The sequence below is a fragment of the Corythoichthys intestinalis genome, chromosome 14 (genome assembly GCF_030265065.1).
Source record: "Corythoichthys intestinalis isolate RoL2023-P3 chromosome 14, ASM3026506v1, whole genome shotgun sequence".
NCBI lineage: Eukaryota > Metazoa > Chordata > Actinopteri > Syngnathiformes > Syngnathidae > Corythoichthys > Corythoichthys intestinalis.
The window spans coordinates 806,167-826,296 of NC_080408.1; the positions used below are offsets into that span (position 1 = coordinate 806,167).

At 38.9% G+C, this 20,130-nt stretch overlaps 1 protein-coding gene across 1 annotated transcript in view; it reads right to left on the minus strand.

The window, feature by feature from the left end:
• The window catches only part of LOC130929894 (coiled-coil domain-containing protein 39-like), a 33,875-nt gene extending 15,597 nt beyond the window's left edge, over nucleotides 1–18,278 (minus strand). Inside the window, exons 1-11 of the mRNA XM_057857514.1 lie at nucleotides 18,264–18,278; nucleotides 16,158–16,247; nucleotides 9,950–10,069; nucleotides 9,735–9,881; nucleotides 5,797–5,955; nucleotides 5,644–5,736; nucleotides 5,441–5,569; nucleotides 3,429–3,620; nucleotides 2,954–3,057; nucleotides 1,398–1,530; nucleotides 1,137–1,331 (exon numbers count right to left, since the gene is read on the minus strand). Coding sequence (XP_057713497.1) covers nucleotides 1,137–1,331; nucleotides 1,398–1,530; nucleotides 2,954–3,057; nucleotides 3,429–3,620; nucleotides 5,441–5,569; nucleotides 5,644–5,736; nucleotides 5,797–5,955; nucleotides 9,735–9,881; nucleotides 9,950–10,069; nucleotides 16,158–16,247; nucleotides 18,264–18,278 — 1,377 coding nt within the window. The remainder of the gene's footprint in view (nucleotides 1–1,136; nucleotides 1,332–1,397; nucleotides 1,531–2,953; nucleotides 3,058–3,428; nucleotides 3,621–5,440; nucleotides 5,570–5,643; nucleotides 5,737–5,796; nucleotides 5,956–9,734; nucleotides 9,882–9,949; nucleotides 10,070–16,157; nucleotides 16,248–18,263) is intronic.
• Between the last annotated feature and the right edge of the window lie 1,852 nt (nucleotides 18,279–20,130).

Consider the following 20,130-nt stretch of genomic DNA (forward strand, 5'->3'; position numbering starts at 1 on the left):
ACAAGTTATAGAAATTTCATATTAAATCCCCTCTTAATGTTTTCGTTTTAATAAAATTTGTAAAATTTTCAATCAAAAAATAAACTAGTAGCCCGCCATTGTTAATGACAATAATTACACAATGCTCATGGGTGCTTAAGTGTTGAGGTAATTATCGAGGGTTGATTGATTAAATATTTGCTTGATTGATTGAATATTTGCTTGTGCTCATATATACCATAAATGATACATATTGCCATATTTTTCTCTTATTGATATAACCAGTAAATGATTATTGCTTGCTTGTTTAAGTGTTACAAAGAGTAAAGAGGGTCGGGATGACAACCGCCTTGCTTCATGGCCGCATCATTGCGTAACTAGACCTTCAGAGACATCTTCAGCACCTGGCGTCTGGACTTTCGTTTAGACCTTCGAGGACAATTTTCCATTCGAGGACATCTTCCATGGCCGCAGCGTTGCATAACTGAAGTGTCTGGGTCATTTTGACCGTTGTTTACATGTGCCTTTGCTTACATACGTGTATTTAGTTAGTTCCACCTACATGCTCACACATAGCCAACCAAAATCACATGGGTGTCTCCAGCTTGCTCTCCCCTCCCTCAGGGCGGCACCCTTTCTGTGTTAGGACAAACCCCTAAATAAAAATAGCAAGGAGGGTTTTTCCTTAGATCAATTTTGGGGACTATACAGCGTAAGCTAGCATTTCTCTGGCTAGTCCCTCTTTTGCTCTCCTTGGCCAAGAAAACAGTGTCTTCTCTCCTTATTTTTGGGTAATTTTACATATGTCTACCTAAGGGTCTATTTTTGAACTTGACATTAAGCCCATAAAATCAGTCGCACCCAAGCGCCAGCAGAGGGCGTCAAAACTCCAAAAAACACAAGTAACAAGTAAGCATTGCACTGTGCTGTCATTTTAATCTGTTTGAGCGGGGCATGTGCGTTAATTGCGTCAAATATTTTAACCTGATTAATTTAAAAAATTAATTACCGCCTGTTAACGCGATAATTTTGACAGCCCTAATTTTATCATTTCAGTACTGTGGAAATTTTACTTACATTGTATTTTAGCAAGCCGCATAATACCAAAACCCTCCCGCTGGAAAGGGATGGGCTTCTCCGAGGAAGTCGGCGCTTACCTTTTCATTCATGATCATCATCTGTTTGACCAAGTATTCCTCCTGTTTCCTGAGCTGGCATTCCAAGGTGTTGATGGTGCATTTGCTGCGTATGATGTGCGCCATAAAATTCTTCTCTTTTCTCTTGTAGTCTTCCCCGTTCTGCTGGCAGCGGACCAGCTCCTTGCTGCGTTCGCGGAGTTGGTTGTCTAGCTCCTAAAAAAACAAGCGCGTGTTGTAAAGCCGCTCCGCCCGGACCTGAACCGAACGTCGCGGGATCACCTTGATGGCTTGTTCTTCCTCCTTGAGAAAAACTTCCATCTGGGCAGCTTTTTCCTTTTCGGTCAAGGCATTCCGGGTCACCGATTTTAGCTTGGCCTCAAGGGCGTTGTTTTGGGCTCCCGTTTGAATCAGTCTGGAAGAAACATAGCTTAATAAGCCTGGCGGGCCCTCGCCTCAGTTCATTTGCTTTTCGCCAGTTAGAAGGATTGTGCACATTTATGTTTCCCTTATTTATAATTAGGATAACTTCTGACTAATGAAGGGAATAGGTACCGTTCTCGCACACACCATATAATTGTTTGCATTAGTCTAACACATTCATTTAACTATAGTTTAGGCAGACTTCACTCAGTGGCCTTGAGGGTATGAGGGTGGTCAGTGATGCTGTGGGGCTGTTTCACTTCCAAAGGCCCAGGGAACCTTGTTAGGGTGCATGGCATCATGAATGCTTTGAAATACCAGGACATTTTCAATCAAAATCTGTTGCCCGAAAGCTGAAGATGGGTCGTCACTGGGTCTTTCAGCAAGACAATGACCCTAAACATATGGCCAAATCTACACAGAAATGGTTCATCAGACACCAACTCAAGCTCCTCCCATGAACATCTCAGTCCCCCAGACCTTGTTTTGTTGGCAAAAGGGGGTTGTACAAAGTATTAACACCAGGGGTGCTAATAATTGTCACACACATTATTTGATGTCAAATATTTTTTTCTTTATGTGGGATTTTTTCCCCACTGAATGAATGCACTTGTATTGAAGGTTGGACTTTTCTCTTTTTTTCCATTAAGGTCCCATATTATTTGAATTTTAAAAAATTATCAGAAGCTAAAAAACACATCTTTTTCAGGGGTGCCAATAATTATGGAGGGCACTGTATTTTCAAACAAAAAATCACTTGAATCAAAAAAAGACAAATTTCAATAATAGAAAGTTTTTGAATGCGAACAAATATTTGAAACTCAAATATTTGCATTTGAACACTTAATTTTTAATTTAAAAAGTTTTCTTGGATTTTAGCAATCCTTTTTACGTTTGGGCCATATTATGGAATTTATGGGACATTTGTGTCTAAATCATTCAATCCCCTAAAAAGTTGCTTCAATCAAAAAAATATTTTCAAACAAAGAAAAAAATCATTTGAAAAATAAAATTGGCCTCCTCTATGTTTAATAATATGCAAAGTAAATGACAGTCTAGTCACATGATCTGTTCGAAAATTCATTTTGAGCCATTCTAAAAATCTTTTTTTGTTCATTTCATTAATTTTTGTTGTTTGCTTTATTGCTTTACAACTTTTATATATAGAAAAGTCAATTATTGCAATGACACTTTTCGTCCACCGAGGGGGGGCCTGGCTCCCCCTTAAACTCCGCTTATGGTGTGGACGTGATCAATAAGACACGATCGATATTTATTGGTATGTTTTTTCACTTGGACAATGAATCCTAAAAAACGCTCGTACATGGCCGTTGCAGAAGGTGAAAATGTTACAGCTTTCATTAAGTAACGCAACACTGGAATTTTGTTATCAATTGGATTCCTTGTTGGCTTACTTGTCATTGTTGTTTTGGATGTCTTCCCTCAGCCTTTGGATGTGGGACCTGGTGGAATGAACGCTGGTGGTTGTTCGATCCAGTAAAGCTTTGCAAGTTTTTAGCTGCAGAAAAATGACAAGAAACATGACGAACCTTTTCTCCGGCTCTCATTGAAATACAAGGAAATAATCCACGATTTTCTTTTGAACAAATCAAGAGGAAGTCGCCTAGAAATGGCCCCAAATCAGCACCAAGTGACCCAGAAATGCCACAAAATCTACAGGAAGTGATCTACGGGATCAGTACAAAAGCATTCCTGCAGTTTCCCCAGAAATGGCATTGATTATTCATGAATAATATGAAAGTGAAGGTTTTTTTTTAGGTGATCGAAAAGAGTCACTTGCTCCATAATGGCTTAAAAAGTGACCAAAAAACGGATCCGGGTCGGCTCTACAGCGGATAGGAAGATTTTTGGATTAAAGAAAAGATGGACCTCCTCCTGCATCTCGAACAAATTCTTCTCCTCCTGCTTGAGATGCAGTCGCAGTTTGGCGGCTTGACGATTGGAGGCGGCCAACTTCTTCTCTTTCTCCTTGTTGTCGTTCATTTGAGAGTCTTGCAAGCTCATCAACTCTGACAAAGTCTCATCCCTTTCTCGGATGGTCTGGTTCGTCTGGGCCAATTTCTGCATGGAGAGAGACAAAAGTGTCAGAGAGACAAGGCCGAGTGACAAGAGGTTAATACCATAAGCGGATTTTAAGGTGGGCCAGGCCCCCCCCGTTGGACGAAAAGTGTCATTGCATTATAATTGACTTTCATGTATGTATATATATATACATACATACATATATACGTATATATGTATATATATACATATATGTATATATATATACGTGTGTGTGTGTATATATATATAAGTTGTAAAGCAATAAAACTGCAACAAAAATGAATGAAATGAACAAAAAATATATTTTTATAATGTGTCAAAATTATTTTTCGAACAGATCCTGTGACTAGCAACTTAGACGGTCATTTGATTTGCATATAACCCCCCCCCCCCCCCCCCCCAAAAAAAAAATAAGGTGAGGGAAATTTTATTTTTCAAATGATTTTTGTCGTTGATTGAAAATATATTTTTTTTATTGAAGCAACTTTTTGGAGATTAAGTGATTTAGACACTAATGTCCTACCCATAATACAGCCCAAACACAAAAAGGATTGCTTCAATCAAAACTTTTTCGATGAAAAATTAAGTGTTCAAATGCAAATTTTTCAATCTCAAATATTTTTTCACATTCAAAAACTTTTTCCATGATTGAAATTTTTCTTTTTTTGATTGAAGTGATTTTTCTTTTTGAAAATATGTTGTTTTTTTTTAAGCAACTTCTTTTTTGATTGAACAATAAAGACAAAAAATGTCCTAGCTCATACTTTTATGCCATTGGCGTAGTCACCTGCCACTCAAACACACCGGATCCAGCGTTGATGTTGAATCTTTGTGTCAAAATGATTCAATCGAAAAAAAAGTGCCTTCAAAACTTTTTCCACTTCAAAAAAAAAAAGTGCGTTCAAAACTTTTTCCACTTTAAACAAAAAAAAGAATTTAAAATTTTTGCTTTTCAAAAAAGTGACACTTCAATCAAAAATATGTATATTTCAAATAAAAAAATATATTTTCAAAACAAAATATTTTTGCAAATGATTTTTTTCTTTGATTAAAAATAGTTTTTTGATTAAAGCAACTTTTATTGCGATTGATTTAGACACAAATGTTCTACCCCTAATATGGCTCAAACACAAAAAGGATTGCTTCAATCAAAGAAAACAGTTTGAATGAAAAATAAAGTGTTCGAATGCGAATTTCTGAGTCTCAAATATTTTTTCACATTCAAACCTTTTTTTCTACGCTTGAATTTTTTTTCATTTTTGATTGAAGTGATTTTTCTTTTGAATATATATATTTTTTGTTTGAAGCAACTTATTTTTTGATTGAATAATAAAGACACAAATGCCCTAGCCAAAATGTGGTCCAAACGCAAAATTACAGGACTTCAATCAAAAATGGTGTTTCAATCAAAAAAAAAATTGACTTAAATAAAAAATATATATAAAATAAATCAAAGAAAAATAGTTTTCAAATATATGTTTTGGAGTTTCAAATTTATTTTTGCATTCAAACACTTATTTTATTTTATTGAAGTGGCTTTTTTTTTCGATTGAAAATCTATATTTTGATCGAAGCAACTTTTTATTTGATTGAAGCAACTTTTTTTTTCTTATTGAATAATAAAGACAGAAATCTACCTCCATAGGAATATAGGAAGTTTTGATTGGTACGGCCGCCGGCCTAGTTGTGCTGTCAGCCCAAAATACATAAAGAAAGAAAATGGAATAATCTGCTGAAATACTGATTTTCTTTTTGGAGGAAAAAAAGGGGAAATTTATTGATGCAATGGCCTAATTCCAGATGTTAGACTAGAGTTCCCTGTGCTGTCGCTTGCTCACCAGAGCACACTGATGCATGTCTTGATCTCTTTGCTTCATCTGCTGGATGGTGTTTTCCCACTGGCGGATGATCTGCTCCGTTTCCACGTGAGCCTGCTGTAAAGTGTCCGTCGTCTTGTCCAAAGCGATCTGAGAACAATTTACGCTCGTATTTCAAGCGGCCAAACGCGACCTTTCTACATCCCGACGTAAACGGAGCTCACCTGCGCCGCCAAAGTTTCGGTCATTTCTTTGTCCAGTATTTTGCGCTTTTTGCCGCCTTCTACCGTCATCCTCTCGATGGCCATGGTCAGCGACTGCGTTTGAAAGTGTGGACGAGCCTTCAGCGTTCAGAAAGAAATATTTGCCGTACTGACCTTGATCCTCTTCTCATCCTGATGCGTATACTTGATGATGGCCATGGTGTCCTCGTCTTTGATGGCCGATTCCTCCAAAAAAGTGTCCAAGGCTTTCTGGTCCCAGTTCATTTGCGCACAAAACTTCTCCAGCTTCTCTTTGGCCTTCGTGATGTTGTTCTGAGTACAAGGAGCGAAAAATGTTCCAGTTTTGTTTTCTCAGTCAAATGAACTCAGAATGTATGTCGTTATGGTTGCTAGTAAAAGAGGGAGATGGATGTTGAAAATCCCTTTTGACGGCAATAGATGTCCAATCATTTGAAATGGATTGGACGTCTATTGCCGTCAATGGCGGACCAAGCTCTGTGAGGTCACAAAAGATTTATAAATCAAAAGTAAAAATGAATCACTAAAATTCCCACAGCACACTACACACTTATGTCTTTTTTTTTTTCTTTTTTTTTTAATTCAATCATTAGAAAATTTTAAAAATATATGATTCATGGATTTTTGGGTGGTTTTTTTTTTTAATCGCTTACTATTTTTTACATTTTAATTAATTCTATTTCTACATTTTGTTGTTCATGGAATTTTTGTGTATTTTATTTACCTTTTACTATTTATATAACTAATGTTTTCCAATTTTGATTAAATATATATTTTATTTCTCATTGTTTTTTTTAAAATTATTTTTTTAATGACTAATAATAGATTTTTTCCCCCAAATTGATCCTTCAAGTAATTCATTTTATTGGAAGATATTTATACATTTTATTAGTCATGGACTTTTGTTTTTGTTTTAATTTTTTACAATTTACATAATTTTTCCCCCCCATTTTTTAGAAAAGCAACACTAGGTAACTTTTCGGTTTTGGTTGATTTTAGCGACGCCGGTGGACAAAAGTGGTAATGTTTTTCTATAAGGAAGACTGAGTTTCACATGAGGACCAGCCCACACCTGCTGAAGGAATCTGACCTTTTAGCCAGATGGCCGGAATCCTGCCAGCGAGAACCCAACAACCTGGCCAAAAGGCCAAACTCCGTGCGTTCAACCTAAGTCTTAACCCCTTGTACAGACTCTATTTTGAAAGCTGGAAAAAGGCTACGAAGTACAAGTTGACAATTTATTCGTCAACAGCTATCATAGAGCACAGAGGGACCCAGGCGAGGATCCAAGGTCAACATATCACAAGTCAACAAAAGGTTCCTGAGAAAAATGACTACGATTAATCAAACAGTCTTTTTGAAGGCTCTCGCGAGGCGGGCTGTGGGGAGAGGTTTGGGCGATGTTTAGGGTTATTGTCTGTTTGTGGATTGGACAGGATGATTCGGGAGTTACTGTTGTCAGGGCAACGAGGGTTGTGGATTTTGCCACCTCGGCGTCAAAGGGGAGAGAGGGTAGTGCAGTGAAACAGTCAGTATATTTGTAGTTTTTTTGGGTGGCGAGGTTCCTGCCACCCTCCTCAAAGTTGATTAGTGCCGTGAACGTGATACACACCCCCTCAAGATATAAAGAGGTGTCATTCAACTAGTTGTCAATCGCCATATCACAAATGTTGTGAGACATTTTATAAAGGTTGAAAAGTTACCTAGTGTTGCTTTACAGGTTTTCTTTTTTTTTTTTGTCAAATTGCCAGTAAGGTTGTTTTTTCTTGTGTACAGTCACTTTGAAGTCCTTTTCCTCTGTCAAAGGTCAACCGATGGTCTTGAAATTTAGTCGCTAAGTAGAATGGGCCAGTATCTATCGATACTTGGAACCTGCTTTTTTTTTTTAATTTAATGTCCGGGCTGATTAACTCTTTTTAGAAATATATTTCAGATGTGGCCAGTAGAGGGCAGTGTGAAATTGTTGCTGCTTGTTGGTTATAGGGAGCCTGTAGAGGGAAGCCTTCAGTCCATAACATCGCACACATACTTGTTTGACTAAGTTTGTGAGTTTTTTTTTTATGTATTAGTTTAAAGGGTATGTAGCGGCAAAAGGGGGTGTGGTGTGGGACATCAATAGAACCGTTATGTGCCAAGATAACATATATTGATAAAGTTAACAAAAAAATCAATCACATTAATGAGCAATTATCGAAAATAGATCGAAAATGACGAACATTTCCGAAAGTGTTCCGGAAACAGCCGAATGGGGCGGGGACGTCACGACAAGTGAATGAAAGTCGAGGCGGAGCCAGGTGCCATTGTTTTTTATCGATGAGAGAGTAGCGTTCGGGTTTGTTTGACCAAAACATCACTAGAATGGTTCAAAACTGCTGTGCTATGTGGTGCACAAATAGCTATTTATCGGAATATAGTATCCATGAGTTCCTGAACGCGAAAAAAAAAGCTGGACTATGCAGACAATGGGTAAAGTTCGTCCGTGCAAAGAGGGCTAATTTTCTCGACGCAGCCTCCGGCACGGTTTTCTATGGTGCGCAGTTTCCACCTGAAAGCTTCTCGAACTATGGACAAGTGAAACCCGAGATATCAAGAAAGAGGACGATGACTGGCAAAGGAGGCTAAGGCTAAGCAAAGGAGGGGAGCAGTCAAGCTCGAAATGGCCAGAGTGAGTACTCTTTTATGATAAAAAAATATCACGCATTGGATACAGGACTGGACACATGTATAAATTATCGCTCGTAAAATATATAGAACAAATCCTCTGATCCCATTCATATTTGTGTCTGTTGGCAGAGCGAAAAGCTATGATAGCGCAATAAATGATCATTATTCTATGCATTCCTTTATTTTGCAGTCACGGTGTACCAGCTTCACAAAAAGAAATGCAAAACAAATCATTGGTGTTTCCCACACGATCTGCTGCCGATGTTTCATCAGTGTCATTGCTCCCCTCAATGACCGTTTCATTACGCTGCATTGGCGTTGGTTTGGGCTCAAATTGGTAACCTAAAACACCGATTAAAGCTTGGTAACTCTCCTCGTCACCATTAGATGAACATTCGTTACGTCGGATTCGTCGCTGAAACTAGAAACGAAATTGTCTGCCATCATCACCGCCATTCAGTATTAAAGCACTGAGCCTTTTTCTTGTTGAAGACACACCCCCCCCTGTCAATTCTGAATTCTCTTTTATTGACAACGAGGGGTGTTTCTTCATGAGGGAACCTGGAATATGTGCAGGACGAAGACAATGCATCAGCATAAACAGCTCAAAACACCCCTAATTCTCCCCTCACTAGAAGGAATTACATTGACGCAGACCCCCCTAGTGGCCGGTGGCACTCTCTTCACTTGTAGTGACGTCACGCACACAATCTGCCAGATCTCGGGCGCCGGTCGTTTTAGCTTGACAATCGAGCCAAATTTCTCTCATTTTCTTGTGTGTAATTACACGAAGTGGCATGATATGAATACAAAAGGCATGCGTTTATGGATAAATGATGGAATATTAACATTTTCCCAGGGCATGACATACTCTTTAAGATTGTTTTTAAAACTACCGAATAGTAACTGCTATTGTAAAACCCAAACAAAACCCAAGCCTATTCCTGAACATCGGACCTACCACTGAAAACACGACTATCCGGTGAATAACATGTCATTCAACTAGTTGTCAGTCGACATATCATCGCAAATGTTATGATTTTTTTTTTTAAAGGTTGAAAAGTTACCCAGTGTTGATTTAAAGTTTTTTATATATTATGTTATTACTCATGGATTTTCTTTTGTTTTTTTTATTTTATTATTTTTTTCCCAAAATTGATTCTTCAATTAATTCATTCATTTATTTGAATCCATTATAATTGTTTGTTTTTTTTTAATTGCTCATCTCAGGCAACACAAATACTACAGTCGGGGGCGCAAAATATCGGCCCGTGAGCCACAATTGGCCCCCGGGCCGCAGGTTTGAGACCGCTGTTCTATTACAAGAAAGAAAAAAAAATGAAGAAAAAAAAAAAAAACCTCATTTGTGCGCCCTCTCATGGACAAATAAAGATTTTTTTGTGTTTCACCTCAAAATATTTGGACTTTTCAGCCAAATTGAGAATATCGTTTTCCATCTTGATATTCTCTTGCAGCAGACGGCCTTTTTCTCTCTCGGCAACGGCGGCGAAGTCATTCTCCAACGTGGCTTCTCTATCTTTTGCCGCGCAAAGAGCCTGCGTGCAACAATTGTTGAGTCGATTCCCACAAAATGCAGCATTTTCATGGGGGAGGGGGGACTTACCTCTGTGACTTCCAGCTCCTTTTTGACATTTTTCAGGCAGTCGTTTCCTAGTTGCCTTTTTTCTTTATTGGTCTCGCGTATGTTTTTGAGTTTCACCAGTTCCCTCTTGATCACGCATATCTGGAGACGGATCAGAAAACAAGCATTGTCTGACAAGATATTTCAATGGAACGTGAGAAGTGAAGCAAGTTTTTGGGGGAGAAAGAAAAAAAAAAGTCTCATAAAACCAGTTGAATTTAGGACTTTAAAATCACTCATTTTTTGTCCTCCCCAAATTTGTAAATGGTACACATTGTTTGTTTCTGCAACTAAGAGCATGTTGATCAGAATGTTTTTTTTTTTTTTTAAATCATTGGCTTCCATTGACGCCCACAGCAGTCCAATCCATTTGAATTGGGAGGGTTGGCAAAAAAAAAAGGTCATTGGCTGCCAGTCTCCCACTTAAAATGGATTGGATGTCTATTACTAATAAACTATTAACTAATAAATAATAACTAATAATAACTAGGGCTGTCAAACGATTAAAATTTTGAATCGAGTTAATTACAGCTTAAAAATTAATTAATCGTAATTCAAACCATCTATAAAGTATGCCATATTTTTCTGTAAATTATTGTTGGAATGGAAAGATAAGACACAAGACGGATATATACATTCAACATACGGTACATAAGTACTGTATTTGTTTATTATAACAATAAATCAACACGATGGCATTAACATTATTAACATTCTCTTAAAGCGATCCATGGATAGAAAGACTTTTAGTTCTTAAAAGATAAATATTAGTACAAGTTATAGAAATTTTATATTAAAACCCCTCTTAATGTTTTTGCTTTATTTCATTTTTTTTTTTTTTTTTTAATTTTCAATCAAAAAATAAACTAGTAGCTCGCCATTGTTTATGTCAATAATAACTAGGGATGGGCGATACCAGTGATTTTGGATTCGATCCGATACCAAGTAATACCAAGGCCAAATATTGCGATCCCGATCCGATATCGATACCGGAAGTTCACATTTTATATATATTATATGTACACACAACCCTGCAGAGTTCTCAGCCATTCTGATGATATCTAATGTACAACTACAGCAAGCACTCAAAAACTATTAAAAGTCTCTTTGTGTCAAATATGCATTGCAATGAAAAAAACTGCTGCTTTTAATAACTAGCAAAGCAGTTTCCCTACAAGCTCACAAACCAATCCATTATCAATAAAATCTGATAAGTCAGTCTCACTCTTTAACCATGACCCATAAATTCATATGCACAGAACATTTCCCTGCTACACGTTGTATTTCATCAAATTTTAATCTGCCCAAGTTAAATATTTTTGATCTAATTAAAGAACGAATAGTAGCATGTTACCGCCCTCTAATGGTTGATCAATAAAAACAAATCCAATAAACAATAGTTACTTGCCGTTTTTTTAATTGTATTCTACTAACACAATTTTCAAACAGATTTTGAAATAATTGAAACAGACCTTGAACAAAATAAAAATAAATAGCAACAAAACAGAAGAAATCAAGCATTTAATTGTTTGAAACAAAACAATATGGAAAAATATATTTCACAGAAAAATAAATAAAATATTAAACAAAATAAAGACTAGACATAAATTAACAAGAAATAAAAATAAATGAATAAGAAATAATAATAAGGTCAAGTAAAGCATTAGGTCAGTAAGTTTCCTTGAGAATCTTGAAGGCTGCAGCAGGATAGTTTAAATCTCTAAATATTTAACAAACCATTCACTTAACACTTTTATTAAAGTCCCTATACCTGATTTTTTTTGTGTGTGTGGAATAAGATAAAATATGTATTTTGTATTTTTGAGTTTGAACAGGAAAATAATCATTCCCAATTTGTGTGAGCCTGAGGGAAAAGTAGTACAAAAAGTGTGCACAAAAATATATCCAAAAAATAGACAAAGAAAATATAATATATGAATTCCAAATATCGATATTTTTGCTTGGGGATCCATACCTAAAACTCAACGCGCTGGATCGAAATATCGATATTTTGGTATCGATCCGCCCATCCCTAATAATTACACCATGCTCGCTCATTGTGCTGAAACCTATAAAATCATTTGGGCCGAAGCGCCAGCAGAGGGCGCCAAACACCAAAAAACAAGTAACAAGCGGACATTACACTGCTGTCATTTTAATCTGTTTGAGCGGGGCATGTGCGTTAATTGAGTCAAATTTTTTAACGTGATTAATTTTAAAAATGAATTACGGGCCGTTAACGCGATAATTTTGACAGCCCTAATAATAACTAATAACTATTTCAATTCAAGGCACAAGCATGATTGCACGTAGGTGTGTACATCTCAAACTGATGGATATTGCATGAGATCGGCACTCCCCGATACCGATGAGGTCATTTTAGTGGCTTATTGGTACTTGGTGATATACGATAAGACAATATCATGATCAGTGCTGTTAATCTTACTTTAAAAATGTAATTAGTTACAGTTGCAAATGACTTCCCCCAAAAAGTAATTGAGTTAGTAACTCAGTTACCGCATTGTAAGAGTAACTCAGCAAAGTCACCGATGTTACTTTTCAGGTTCTACACATTTTTACATTATAATATACAGGGTGTCCATAAAGTCTCTTTACCATTTCAAAAATGTATTGAAAATGCAATTGATCAGATATTTTATTCAGATTTCTTCTATTGTATTCAGTGTTTATTAAAGTTTTTTATTACACTGCATTTGTGAGTTTTTCTTCATCGAGACATCAATTTCTGCAAATGTTTACCTTGACCTTTTAACTGAATATGTGGCACCACAACTGAATGACCTTCAACCAACCATCATTTTTCAGCAAGATGGTGCACCACCACATTGGGGGCTGCATGTTCCTCAATCAAACATTTCCAGACCGATGGATTGGAAGGGATGGGCCAATTCCTTGGCCGTCACGTTCACCAGATATCACTCCCCTGGACTTCTTTCTATGGGGCTATGTTAAAGATATCGTGTATCGAACCAAGATAAGGGACATTACTGACCGTTAGCGAAGGATTACTGAGGCCATTGCCACAATTGATTAGGCTATGCTACAGCGAACATGGCATGAAATTGAATACCGTCTTGATGTGCTTCATGCAATGGTGAAGTGTATTAGAAGAGGTAAAAAAAAAAAAAAAAACCTCAATAAACACTGAATACAATAGAACAAATCTGAATAGAATATCTAATCAATTGCTTTTTAATACATTTTTGAAATGGTAAAGAGACTTTATGGACACCATGTATATGGTGGAAAACACAGACAAGAGTGAAAGAGCAGCCTCTTTAAAATAAACTGCTGTATTTTAAGCCAAAACAACTGTTTTGTTTGATAGAACAATATGCTGCCATAGCAGATTCATGGCGCATTAAGTCCCCGAACTAGTTTTAATTTGTCCGTTTTACCCTGGAAACCCCCGTTTACAGACTTCGTTGTTTCAATCCAGCCATAAAAAGAAGGTAATTGTATTTATTATTCAAAATGTCTGTCATTTTTAGCTTAGAATCATTAATCGATGTCTAATATTTTGTTTAAAAAAAAAAAATAATAAATAAAATAAAATAAATTATTTACTCGCATATTTTAAACTTTTAAACAAATGCTTTCGTAACTGACTAGCCTCATTGGTTGCAATATTTACGCAAAATAAATGCTATCTGCACTTTTTTCTGGCAAAAAAAACTATATGATATATTAAATATTGCTATTGATCCTGAAAACTTAGGTGATTAACCCTCCATTTGGTGATTTTTGTGCATCTAGTGTAAAATCTGAGATTTTTATAGCCATTTTAAATTGTGTTATAGAGAAAATAATTAATCAGGATTTTATTAGGGAACGACTTTGAATTTTTGGATGCCGCTGCTCATGGAGACTCTTATATGGCTAAGGTAGGTGCCTGTTTTGTTTTTAGGTCGCTAGCAGCTTTGCTTTTGAAAATAGGCCCCGGTTCCCGTGTCATGTCAATAGGTTATGAAGTCAGTGCATTTACCATTTCACGCACACATTCACACACCAATGGTGCTGCTGCCATGCAAGGCGCTGCCAACCCATTGGGTTCAAAGTGTGGTTCAGTGCCTTGCCAAATGGCACTTCGACAGAAGTTATAGCCGGGAATGGAACCACTGACCCTTAGGTCACAGAACAACGCGACCCTCCAACTGCGCCGCGGCCTTAATGCTATCCATAAGCTTACAATTAAAGATGCACCGATACCGATACTAGTATCAGCAGGGGGTGCCGATCCAGCCCGAAATGGTGGTATCTGTATCGGCGAGTACCAACAAAGACGGCGCCGATACCATTTACCGGTCCATTATTATAACATTTGACCGCAGCCTTTTTTTCCTCCTGGCGCTCACTACACTCCGTCTCTGTGTTGTGTGATGACACGTAAACACCAAGCAGCTATCGCTATTGGCCTGCTCCAGACCAATGAGAGCGGGCCAATAGCCACTCCTAACCAATGACAAGGCCGCTTTTTCATATGGAGAAACCAGGAGAAATGGCGGCGGTCGGGAAGTATTTCAAAATAGAAATCCCGTCGATTAAAATTTGCGGCCTCAAAGTTTCCAGATGTGGAGTTAAATCGGCCAACTTCAAAACCTCGAACCTGATAAAACATTTGAAGACGAAATGTGAACGAAGACAACGAGTTTGAGCCTGCAAGAGCAGGACTGCTATCCAGAGGAAGGGCGCTGGATCGGAGCAACAATCTCTGGTCAGTTCACTACGTCTACTTTACTTATATTCTGTTTTACTGAAAGAAATGCCGCAGTAATTTGGGAACTGTTTCCAAAGTAGGGTTGCCACCTTTCCGAAATATAAATAAGGGACTCCCCTCTCCCGAAAAAAGGAGGCTAATAGAGAGACGGGATGCTGTGGTCAGTTATTATTACTTATAATTGTTAGCGTCCGCAAATGCGGAAACAAAGTTGGAACTCGAAGCAGACAACAAGCGGGGGATACGTACAAGGGTTTAATGATTGCAAACAAAAAAATAACACGCGATCGCGGGATAGAAGAAATAACAAAAGGACCCCGTGACAGCAGGTCGACGGAGCTCAATACTACAAACTCGAAGGTTAACTAAGACGATAGACAGCGAGCCAAAAAGCCAAAATAAAAACACTCAAATACCTGCACATGGTAGAGGTTACAAACGAGAGCAGCACACTAACAGAAAAAAAAAACAATGCAGGGGCGTAACAAACAAATGTAGCGAGACTCTAGTGCGAGATGTCAAATGGCGATCAGCAAGGCAAATATCTTTGAGACCACCCGTGCTTAAATGCTGCGCTGATGAGCCTGCATTGGATTCAGGTGCGACGTCAGGAACGCCCCCACGACCAGCCCAGCAACAAAACACAGTCTAACCAGCAGCAGAATGTGACAATAAAAAAAAAATTGTATATATATAACGGGGTGGTATCGGTATGGTATCGGCCGATACTGCACAGCCAGGTATCGGTATCGGGGCCAAACAATGGTATCGGTGCAACACTACTTACAATCGCTTGATGGCAGACAGTCAGAAATAATAGCAGGGTCATTAAATCAAATTTCATTCAAACTCATGGTTTTAAAACAAACTAGCATAACTAGCAAGTAATAAACTGAAACAGTTATTGAAGAAATAATAATCACAGAACATCGACTTTGAATATTACATTTTGCAATACAGTATTAACATAATTTGCTCTGCAGCCAATTGGGTCAAAGCTTCGCGGGAGTTCATTTGCTGTCTGGCGCCATCAAGTGGTCTCGAAGAGATTAACATTTGTTTGTCACTATATGAACAAAACACAACAAATGCTATCAGGATCATTTGTTATTCATTTTTCTTTATAAATAACAGCTTTCCCAAAGTATTTCACTGGCCAAGATCATATTTGAATAATATTGTCAACATGCATGCACTTGTTTTAATCTATGTGCAAATATTTTAATAGTCACTTTTCATCAAATCACTCAAAAATCCTTGATAATGTGGCATACCGCTATCTCGATGTTAAAATGGCTCATAACGCGATAAAGGATTTTTCCCATACTGCAACACTGATGCCAATTCCATTTTTCCAATACAGTATTAAAATCCTCTTTCACACCGTTTGCATTTGAAACTTAAACATTTGTGGGGAGCGACTCCAGAAAGAAAAACGGGAAATGTACTCACCTCATCTATGAGCGCCTTGTTTTCTGCGTTGAGAATGGGCAGCGCGTAGTGCTGCTCCCAGCCCTCTTCTAACGCCATCTTCAAGTTCAACTCATGGGCCGGCCGGCGCCGAACGTTTCAAGATGTCCCCGAGGCTATTTCTATTGTACGACATCACGAGTGGGAGCCGCGGTCACAGTCGCGGTTGATGTCATCAGAGAATGCATCATTTGCAAGGAAACACTCTGCTGGGAGCTTTATGACAAGTACAGTGAGAAAGTCTGCACACCCCTCCCCAAATCCCACTTCTAGAACAAGGGGGAATACATTCTATAGGAGGAGATACTTCATTCTGTGCTGTTGTCACAATACTCAAAAGAAATACAGTACTCGATATTACTTCCAATATTACATAAACAGAAATCCAATTCCTGCATAAAATCACCATCAAATGTCGTCTAATCTTTGTCAAAATCACACGGATGAAAAAACAATGTCTGCTTTAACTAAAATCACTGAAGGAATTAGGCTTCCCAGCCGGGGTCGCGTTAACCGAATGTTTTCCGTCGTTGACCGGTTTTTTAAAACGGTGACGGAAAAAACTGAAGTCCGTCCGTCCGGTGGGGATGGTGTGGCTCAGTGGTAGAGTAGTTGTCCCCCAACCCAGAGGTTGTGGGTTCGATTCTCTGCCCTGATGAACTCGCCTAAGTATCCTTGAGCAAGATACTGAACCCACACATTGCTCCTGGTGCTGCGTCACCAGTAGGTAGATGGCGCTGTAGTGTAAAGCGCTTTGAGCGCCTTGAAAGGTGGAAAAGCGCTATATAAGTATAACACCATTTACCATTTTGACAGGTTGCAATTCACACTCCAGATCACAGGGTGGCGAGTGAGCATATTAATTAGCTGGCTATTCGTTGGCTATTCAGTCAGAATATTGTAACGTCACCGGGGTCTGGCGGCGGCACCGTGATTGACACATCAACGCGAGGTTCTTATTGGTGCACCCGGTGTGCCAGCGCGTCATCCAATTGGTGGACTAAATTGCCGCCTGTGTATAGACCCCAATCACATGACGTCACAACTTCGCCCCCCTGACTGGAGCCGCCATGTTGTCCGTCAGCTCGTCGTGTTTACACATTACCGCTACGTACATGCCTCCTATTACGCCGTGTTTTTCTGCTCGTTAACATTAATAATCAAAATGGTGAAGGCGTGTGTGGCGGTTAGTTGCAGTAACAGAGAAGATAGACGGAGAGACTTGAAGTTCTACCGTATTCTGAGAGACCCGAAGAGGAGAGCGAGATGGACTGCTGTAATTCGAAAAGAAATCTGGGCACCAAACGATCACCACAGACTATGTAGTAGTCATTTTATATCTGGTAAGATGCATTTAATATATATTTTGAAGATTTTGGGCTGACAACCACAATTAAGATCATTGTGTGACGTTGGTGATTGGGTTCTATATAGTTGCCTCTTTTTCTTTGGGGGTGGAGTTGTTTTGTTGGTGTTGTTGGCGTTAAGCAGACCAAGTTGACAATTTATTTCGATCGACAGAGATCAAACCGGCAAACAGAAACACTCAAGGCAAGGTCACCCTATTGAACGTCAATAAAAGTTCCCGAGAAAAAGGACAACGCTTAGTTAAACAGTCTTTTCAAGGCTCTCGCGGGGCGGGCCGTGGGCAGGAAGAAGGGTGTGTGTGGGATTATTGTCTGTTTGTGGATTGGACAGGAGCAATCGGGAGGTACTGTTGTCCGGGCAATGAGGATCTGGATTTTTCCACCTCAGCGTCAACAAGGCTCTTGGAGTCTTGTCAGTCGTTTTATCAGTTGGATAGCTGGTGTTCTCCTCTATTCCTCATGTTAGGACAGACCGTCCAGCCCTTTGTTGTGGACAGTCCGGGACACCTGGTTGCAAGACTTGGTGGTGCAGACGTGGGCTTGTTAGCATCAATCTTTGCTCAGTTAGTTATATGACGCACGCGCTGGGCTTCTGTGATAAGAAGGCGTTGTTTATCTCTTATGCCCTATATTCTGCTTGTTTTCAGTAAACTATGGTATAGGTGCTATTTATTTGATATTGGGTGTGTTAGAGTAATAAAGACAGTCAGACAGTACCTACGAGAAAAGGTACCATCTCCTTCACCACCCAAACATTTATAGGTTTTCATATTTTAATAAGGATAGCATGCAAACAATGACAGAAGGGGGGAAAATACGTAAGTGAACCATCACAATTAAAATTTAACAGCAATAACTTCAACCATTCGCTTCCTGTAGCTGCAGATCAGTTTGGTACATCGATCAGGACTAATTTTGTCCCATTCTTCTATACAAAACTTCTGCACTTCAGTCAGATTCCTGGGATGTCTGGCATGAATCGCTGTCTTTAGGTTCATGCCAAAGCCTCTCAATTGGGTTCAAGTCTGGAATTTGATTTGGCCACTCCAGAATGTGTATTTTGTTCTTCTGAAACCATTCTGAAGTTGATATACTTCTCTGTTTTGGGTTAGGTTGTCTTGTTGCAGCATCCATCCTCTTTTTAGCTTCAACTGTCTGACAGACGGCCTCAGGTTTTCCTGCAAAACTTTTGAATTCATTCTTTCATTAATGATTGCAAGTTGTCCAGGCCCTGAGATAGCAAAACAGCCCCAAATCATGATGCACCCTCCACCATGCTTTAAGATAGGGAAGAGGTGATGTTGGTGAGCTGTTCCATTTTTCCTCCACACATAACGTTGTGCGTTACTCCCAAACAATTACACTTGGTTTCGTCAGTCCACAAAATATTTTGCCAAAACGTCTGTTGAGTCTCAAAGTGCCTTTCTGTGTACGCTAAATGAGCAACACTGTTTTTTAGACAGCAGTGGCTTCCTCCGTAGAGTCCTCCCATGAACACCACTCCTGGCCAAATAGTTGATGTATGCACAGAGATATCGGAGTCTGCCAGTGATGTCTTTAGCAGACACTCTAGGGTTCCTTTTTTTACCCCACTGAGTATTCTGTGCTGAACTCTTGGCGTTATTGTTGGTGGACAGCCACGTCTTGGGAGAGAAGCAACAGTGCCAAAGTCTGTAGACACCTTCTCTTAATGTTGATGAACATCCAGACTTTTAGAGATGGTTTTGTATCCTTTTCCAGCTTTATACAAATCAACAATCCTTGATCGCAGGGCTTCAGACAGCTCTTTTGACCAAGCCATGATGTACATCCCATGAAGACAATACTTACCAGGTGTGTGTTTTATAGTGGGCAGGGCAGCGTTAAACCAGTCATCAGTGATTGGGCACACACCTGACTTAAAATGTTTGGTAAAAATTGGTTTCAATTGCTCTTTTAGTGTCCTTAGGCAAAGGGTTCCCTTACTAATCCCCCCGCCCCTTCTGTCATTGTTTGCATGCTATCCTCATTCAAATATGAAAACCTAAAAATGTTTGGGTGGTTTTAGTTAAAAGCACACAGATGAAAAAAGTGTGCTTTAACAGAGATCACATTTGATGGTGATTTTATTCTGAAAATTCCAAAAGGTTCAGATCCTTTTTCCCAACACTGTAGCAGGCAAATACCCTAAAATGAATGGAAAGTGAGAGGAATAATCATACATTTTTTGCGGTTAATGGGGACCACCATCCCCAACTCCCAATCTATATAAGACACGTTTTTCACTGATAAGCCCACGTCTGCACCACCAATTCTCGCAATCAGTTCTCCCGGACAGGCCAGAACAAACGGCGGGATGCTGTCCCAACACAAGGAACACCGGAGAACGCCCAAAATCCAACTGATAACATGACCGATAACACTCCAAGAGCCCCTTTGATGCTGCAGTGGCAAAATCCACAACCCTTGTTGCCCTGACAACAGTAACTCCGAATCCTCCAGTTCAATTCACAGACAGACAATAATTCTATACAACGCCCAACCATACCCTTCTTCTGCCCATAGTCCAATCCGCGAGAGCCCTCAAAAAGCTAATCTTGGTCATTTTT